Source organism: Tigriopus californicus, chromosome 8 (genome assembly GCF_007210705.1).
Source record: "Tigriopus californicus strain San Diego chromosome 8, Tcal_SD_v2.1, whole genome shotgun sequence".
Classification (NCBI taxonomy): domain Eukaryota; kingdom Metazoa; phylum Arthropoda; class Copepoda; order Harpacticoida; family Harpacticidae; genus Tigriopus; species Tigriopus californicus.
Window position 1 is genome coordinate 10189851 of NC_081447.1, and position 6949 is coordinate 10196799.

Consider the following 6949-nt stretch of genomic DNA (forward strand, 5'->3'; position numbering starts at 1 on the left):
ACGTTGTGGAAATGTACAGAACAAGTTGCAATAATGCTAAAATAAATTGTTTCAATTGGGAAAAGGTCTTTTAGCCCCTTTTAGCCTTTTTGTAACATTTTTATCTGTCAAGAAATCTAGGCACCTCACCGTATTTACTAAGCCATCCATTGATTTCACTAGAAATAAACATATATTTTGGCAACGCTTGACATTAGGACACATTTTCAATTGATACAGATGTCATGGTAAACAATTGCCTCTCTTCTGGAGCCTACTCTTTTGGTGCTGTGGGTGCTTTGTTCAAAAACTAACTGTGGGTTGGATCAAACCCATAACTGCAGATGTAGCTCAACTACAAGCTCTTTTTTTCGCACTCTCCCAAACAGAAACAAAGGAGTTGAATTTGATGTATTTAATTCGTTGGTGGACCAAATATTGCCTAGAGTCTAAGTGGCAAGAGCTAGACAATTGCTTGCTGCAATTAGTAAAGCCTGTGAAAACACAAACCAAATCAAAATTCTAAAAGCTTCTGCCTGAAGATTTAATTCTTCATCTGATCATGCTGCACAAAAATAAAATCTCAAACATGGATCAACTAATTGAGAAGAAGCAGACAAGGGCCCAAAAGACAATAAAATGCAAAAAAATGTCCTTAAATGTCCTAAAATGTGAAAAATAGTGAGAAAAAAGATCGAAAAAGAGTCGAATAATTGGAGATTTGACTCAAAATATTTTTTTTTACTGCCAAAAGCAAATAAAAAAGGTTTTTTTTATATTATAAACCTTTTATTCGAGGTCTATTTATGATTCTATCGAATATCTATAAGTAATGCAAACTATACCATATTTTGTTTTGAATTTTGGCCAATTTCATGTGCATTTTCTGAACTGCCCCAGGTTCATGGATCAAAATGCGCGTTGGTTGTGACGAGTGTCTACCTTGTTCCTCTACTGGAAACAACAATAACAGGAAGACAAGAGATCTGGACGTCGAATATGATTTTTCACCTCACTTGTTCCATTCGAGTTGATTTTCTTTACAGGTTTTGAAATTCCTTCGGACCACTGTACCCAAATTGCCGTTGGCCCCCTACATCCTCCCCTCGTTCGCCGTAGTGCCCGATCGCCCCATTCTCCAATCATCCATGCCTCCGACAACGGATCCTGTTTCGGTGACTCGAACCTTCTGTGGTGCCCTGTTCTTCCCCGTCATTGCGATGAACACGGGTACGCTGCTCTTTGGAGGTGTGCCATCACAACTGAAACGAACCTTTCTCGGAGGAGTGACATTTGTCGTGGTTAAAGGAGTTCTAAAGATCTATCACAAGCAGCACACGTATATTAGGCAAAGTCAACGAATAATTATGAACTTTCAAGAAGAAAACCAAACTTATTCAGCTACCTTAACACCTCGAGGTTCGCGCTGACTTTAAATAATAACAATTCCACTCGACCTCCATGATAATTTTCTCTTTTGTTCTTGGACGTTCGCAATTATTTCATGCCCTTACAAGCCACATCAGAATTGACCCCATTATTGTATATCAGAGACAACAGAAATATATTGTGCCACGATGATTGACATCGTGTTTTATTTAATTACGAGAATGAGCACATGTATTCATGAAATTGAATTACCAATTACAACATCAGTTGGTAAAGAATTGGAACGAATTCGTGGACAGGCTACTAAAACAGTAGTCCCGCCTGATCCAAGTCTTTCAATCGAAACAATTGCCATCGCATGGGTCTCTTCTCATTGAACACGAATTTGGTGCAATAACCATTGAAATTCTCGGCGCATCCCATGAGAGGTCTGGTTTTCTGGATGCATCGACGGTCCGCTAATTTGGGGGCCACAGAAAAATAACCAAAACCCACAGATTCACTCAATTTAGACTCGCTCACCGTGACGGGAGCGTAAATGAAACTCGAATCGCGACTGTTGTAAGCAATTGCCTATTTAGTGTGGGGCAAGGATAATTAATTCGACGCAAATAAAGACGAGATATAAATATTGACAAGTCCTTACGTCGAGACATTTGCGAAACTGCTGCTCGCAGTCACATCCGAGAATGGGGAATAAGAGGGATTTGTTGCAAATGCCCTTCCAACATTGACCTCTGTCCACAATCAGAGGGCATTGATCGTGCTGACGACAACAATTGTCTAAACTAGGATAGACAGAGCTCAGAGCCTCTGGAAATGGGGCCACGTCATGGACTCCACACCACAAGAGATCACCCCGGAACGTGTTCTGTAAGTTAGTCAACGGTTCACGCCCCAGCTTGGCGATCGTCCCGATGAGGTTAGAGTAAGGTGAATCCGCCACAATAGGAGACACCAATGTTACGAAGACGGGAAGCCAGGGGAACATTGTAGAAACCCACGAGCTTCGCAAGCACACCACAGATTACAACAAAAACGAGCTTTCATTCAAGAATGGTGGTGGTGACATCTTGAGCGCGAGGTCGTGGAGAGAGTGAGACGAACTTTTCCGAGCAGAGCTTCGTGAGTCAAGGAGACAATGAAGAGGTCGTTGGTTTTTGATTGCTTGTATTTTAATCGACAGTAACGAGATGAAAATGTACAACACACGAAAACTTAGAAACACCGATAACACAACTAGGTAAATATTTTATTCCGGTACGATAGTATTTTCGCTTAAAAATAGTGACCATGACTCAAGATTCGGCGACGAGATCCCGCATCTTCTGCCGGATGACGCCCCCATCTTGGTATAAGGACTTCTCGTATTCATTATCCAATCTTAGATCTGCAGAAATGTCAAAGTCATGGTTGAGAACCAACGACACCTTTAATTGCTCATCCTCTTCGCTCTCGGGCAGTTCAATGTCCAGGATTTCTCTCCCTGTCAGTATTTCATAAGTCGTCCGATCAATCTGCACGGGAAGAATGCCAGACTTGACCAGATTGGCACGATAGTTGGAGTCAAAAGACAAGGCTAGAATGGCCTTCACCCCCAAGAGTAGGGGCCCTTTGGTAGCCCAATCTCGAGCCGTACCTCGACCAAAGTTCTCGCCCGCAATCACGAAAAGGGGCACTTTCTCCACTTTGTAACGCTGAGAGGCCTCAAAAATCGTTGTTGGCACACCTGAGGGCAAGTGAGTGGTAAAAGGACCCTCTTTTTTGCTTAGCTCGTTCTTCAATCTGATATGACCGAAGGTTCCTCGCATCATAACCTCACAATTGCCCCGCCTGGCCCCATAACTGCTGTATTCTCGAGGAGCCAGACCCAAACTGGACAAGTAATCGGCTGCTGGGCTATTGCGAACGATACTGCCCGCTGGCGATATGTGATCAGAGGTCACATTATCACCCAATTTGAGTAGGCATCGCATGCCTTTCAGCCAAGATTTGGGGGTTTCGGGTAAGTTCTCTGCCAACTCGGTGATATAGAGGGGAGGCTTGATAAAAGTCGAGCTCTGGTCCCATGGGAAGTGCAGGTCTGATTCAGCCGTTTCCAAAGCCGACCAATGCTTGTTGCCGTACGAAATGCGACCAACCACGTTCCGGAAGATGGCGGGAATCACAAAGCGGTTCTCCATTTCCTGGATTTCCTGGCGACTCGGCCACACCTCTGACAAAAAGATGGGTTTACCCTCGGCTGTGAACCCGATGGGCTCACGCTCGAAGTCAATGTCCACTCGACCTGCTATCGAATATGCAATGACTAGCATGGGAGATGCCAGATAGTTGGCCTTGATGTCTGCTTGGACTCGGCTCTCAAAGTTGCGATTGCCCGACATCACTCCACAACAAACGAGACTGCCTTGTCGGATGGCATCCACAATCGGGCCCGGAAGGGGTTTGGTGTTATCCACACAACTCGAGCAGCCATAACCAATAACTTCAAAGCCTAGCATGTACAAATAGGGCATGACCCCACTCTCGAGAAGATAACTGGTGACAACACCGCTCCCGGGGGCCAAGCTTGTTTTCACGCATTTTGAAACCGCCAAACCAGCTTCGATGGCTTTCTTGGCTAAGACACCCGCTCCCAGCAACACGGAGGGATTGCTTGTGTTTGAACACGATGTGATGGCGGCCAATAGAACCGAACCATTGGTGATGGTGTGGAAGGCTCCATCCACATTCACATTCAAGGAAGTGTACGTTTGTTCAAGGGTCAAGCCGAAGCCTTTGCTTGAGTCTTGATGTGCGATCAGGGCTTTGTGGAAATCACTCCCGATTTCGTGAATCAACACCTTGTCCTTGGATCGTTTGGGCCCGGATACACAGGGTTGCACCTCAGAGAGATCGATTTCCAATACCTCGGAGTATTCGGGCTCTTTCGACTGGGGAGTCCGCAACATACCTACCTCAGTCAGGTATTTTCGAATGCACTCAACTTGAGCCGATCGCCCAGCATGTTGTAGGTAATCCAGGGTTAGTTCGTCATACGGAAAATAGCTGACCAAGGCGCCGTATTCTGGCGACATATTGGCGATGGTAGCACGATCGGCCATGGATAACACTTCCAAACTCGGACCGAAGAACTCGACAAAGCATCCGTTCACACCTGCGTGACGAAGTTTCTTAGTTATTAGCAAGACAATCTCGGTGGAGGTTGTGTAATCAGGAATCTGGCCCGAGATACGGCAGCCAACCACCTTGGGAATGGTCATGGTAATGGGATGGCCGAACATAACGGATTCCGCATCCAAAGTGCCCACACCCCAACCCAAGACGCCTAAGCCATTGATCATGGTGGTGTGCGAGTCGGTGCCGATCAGCGAGTCGGGGAAGAGCAGACCATCTTGACACGTGACAATGCGGGCCAGATATTCCAGGTTCACTTGATGCATAACGCCCGTGCCCGGGGGAATTACCGTGATATTGCCAAACGACTTGTTCACCCATTTCAAAAACGCAAAGCGCTCCTCATTCTTGCGAAACTCTTTGGCCTGATTCTTGCGCAGGAGTTCGGCCCAATAGGTGTGACGTTGGTGAAACGGACAGATTTCGTCTTGAATGGGAAGGCCCGGGTTATCGTGCGGCACACTGTCGACCGTCGGCGTAGGGGGCGCAAATGAAGGTTGAACCATATTGGGTACGGCCGCCGGCACAGGGCCGCTCAAATTGGCCGGCCCGTATGAGTGAAAAGCGGGAGCCAGGGAATAAAACTGAGCCGGGGGTGGGGCCACAGGTCCATAATATGGCGAGGGATAGGCGTATCCGTTGTACGTCGAATACATGGTGGGTACGGGGGTCGGAGTCGGTGGGTAGTTCGAATGAACGATAATGGCCGGAGGCGGCGGGGGTGGTGGACACGATGCATCCAAGTTCAAGCCATTCAAGGAAGAGACCAGGCCGGAATCCACGGCCGGACCCGTGGCACCGCCACTAAGGGCTGATTGTTTGGGCTTACGCAAACTTTGCACTTGACTGTAATCGATTTGAACCGTGTGGTCCACCACTAAATCGGCCGGGCATAACGAATCTACCCGGCGGGAAGCTGCCGGTCCACAGCGCTCGGCGACTAAATCCCGCAGGGCAGCCATATCCAGCAATGCGGGTACCCCGGTAAAATCCTGCAACAAGACGCGTCCAGGCTGGAATAAAATATCGGCCCCTTCGTGGGCTCGATAAGCCAGGAGCTTGCTCAGCGATTGCCGCCAAATGGAGCCGTGACCACCCGCATTCTGGGCCGCCTGACGAACCATACATTCGGCTAGGACGCGGAGGGCATAGGGTAGCCGTTCATACTGGTCCAGGGGCAAGGCTTGCGGCACGGGAAAATAGCGATAGGTCTTGCCATCGAGGTCAAAGCGGGCCTCCTCGACCCTGAGAAGAGGTTCAGCCGGTTGGGCCTGATCTGGTGACGCCTCCATGATGTTTGGGTTACACTAGGCGGAATCGCCCACGATCTTAAGTCTGTTGAGGTAATGATGATGATGATGATGATGATGATGCTGCAACATTCATCGTCATTTTCTTTCTCTATCTCTCTCTCTTTCAACTTACGCAAACACTTCCTGGCTTAGCGACTGTTTTTCATGTATGGATCTCGTATGGATCTCGTATGGATGTATGTTGATGTATGTTGATGGGGCGATGGGCCGGCCATCAAATCAAAATCTACTCAAGGCTTGTTTCAGCGAGATGAACTTGGCCCCAAGCTAGATGGAGGAGGACCATCACAGGAGCTTATTCCTCAACTTCGGGCTGGAATCCAACCCACCCGGGTCACGGGTCCGCCTGCCTGACTGACTGCCTGCTTGCCTGCCTGCCTGTCTGGCGGGGTCTCGCCTTATACTTAGGTTGAGGCTCAAATCTGGACAAGCCGAGGGAGGAATCTCCTCTCTGGGTTGGAAGCGGCCACGGAGCGATGGACGGCTGAGAGTGTTCGTTAGGTATCGAGGATGGAGGGCATGGCACTTCTTGTTAATGTTATGATGAACCAAGATGGAACAAAGATGCCAGCGCTGATGGATGAAACTTGAGGCAGCTGAGCGGGTGACTAGATTGAGTCTAGTCAGCGCAGCCTGGCCCTGACTATGCTTTCGTATTAGATTAGCGGAGTTCAAAAAATGGGCCAGCGACGGACATTCAAATCGAACAATGTAATCATTTGGGTGCCTTGAAAACTGGCCCATTGTTAATAGTTGTCTAGACATGTGGGTCAGTTTGGACCACGACGGGGGTCTAGCTTTTTCTCTCGTGTCTTATTGAGCACCCTGACAAAAATGGTTTCTTTTCGACGTAGTTTGTGGCGAGGTTCAGTGGCTTCTCTTCGGGCTAAGCGTGCGTGCCTGAGGCCAATCCCAGCCACCGATCAGGCCCATGAGACCTGGGCCACCGGCTCTGCCGCGGCAATTGAATTAGGGATGACCGAGTATTTCATTGTTTGTGTCATTTTGTCCCAGTCTTAAGCTTCTAGGGCTAATTTCTTTCAGTCACGTGTATTTTCCCGACCTGACACGTGACTACTGCGTACGGGCAC

General features: G+C 48.0%; 3 protein-coding genes across 3 annotated transcripts in view; 1 reads left to right on the plus strand and 2 right to left on the minus strand.

The window, feature by feature from the left end:
• LOC131885963 (E3 ubiquitin-protein ligase MARCHF5-like) overlaps positions 1-1564 on the plus strand; it is a 2904-nt gene extending 1340 nt beyond the window's left edge. Inside the window, exon 4 of the mRNA XM_059234177.1 lies at positions 1026-1564. Within this exon, the coding sequence (XP_059090160.1) occupies positions 1026-1409 (384 nt within the window). The 3' untranslated portion in view covers positions 1410-1564. The remainder of the gene's footprint in view (positions 1-1025) is intronic.
• LOC131885964 (phospholipase A2-like) lies at positions 1545-2431 on the minus strand. The gene is made up of 2 exons (XM_059234178.1): positions 2015-2431; positions 1545-1941 (listed from the first exon to the last, which is right to left on the minus strand). The coding sequence occupies exons 1-2, from the start codon at positions 2357-2359 to the stop codon at positions 1672-1674; spliced, it is 615 nt and encodes a 204-aa protein (XP_059090161.1). The 5' UTR covers positions 2360-2431; the 3' UTR covers positions 1545-1671.
• Positions 2432-2525: 94 nt separating this feature from the next.
• On the minus strand, positions 2526-6434 carry LOC131885962 (cytoplasmic aconitate hydratase-like). Its single transcript, XM_059234176.1, has one exon. It carries the CDS (start codon positions 5835-5837, stop codon positions 2667-2669), a length of 3171 nt encoding a protein of 1056 aa, XP_059090159.1. The 5' UTR covers positions 5838-6434; the 3' UTR covers positions 2526-2666.
• Positions 6435-6949: the final 515 nt, after the last annotated feature.

Coding starts and splice junctions, on each gene's coding strand:
- LOC131885964 (XM_059234178.1), bottom strand. CDS start 2,359: ATGTTCCCCTGGCTTCCCGTCTTCGTAACATTGGTGTCTCCTATTGTG. Junction 1,942..2,014: donor AGTTTCGCAAATGTCTCGAC/GTAAGGACTTGT, acceptor CACACTAAATAG/GCAATTGCTTACAACAGTCG.
- LOC131885962 (XM_059234176.1), bottom strand. CDS start 5,837: ATGGAGGCGTCACCAGATCAGGCCCAACCGGCTGAACCTCTTCTCAGG.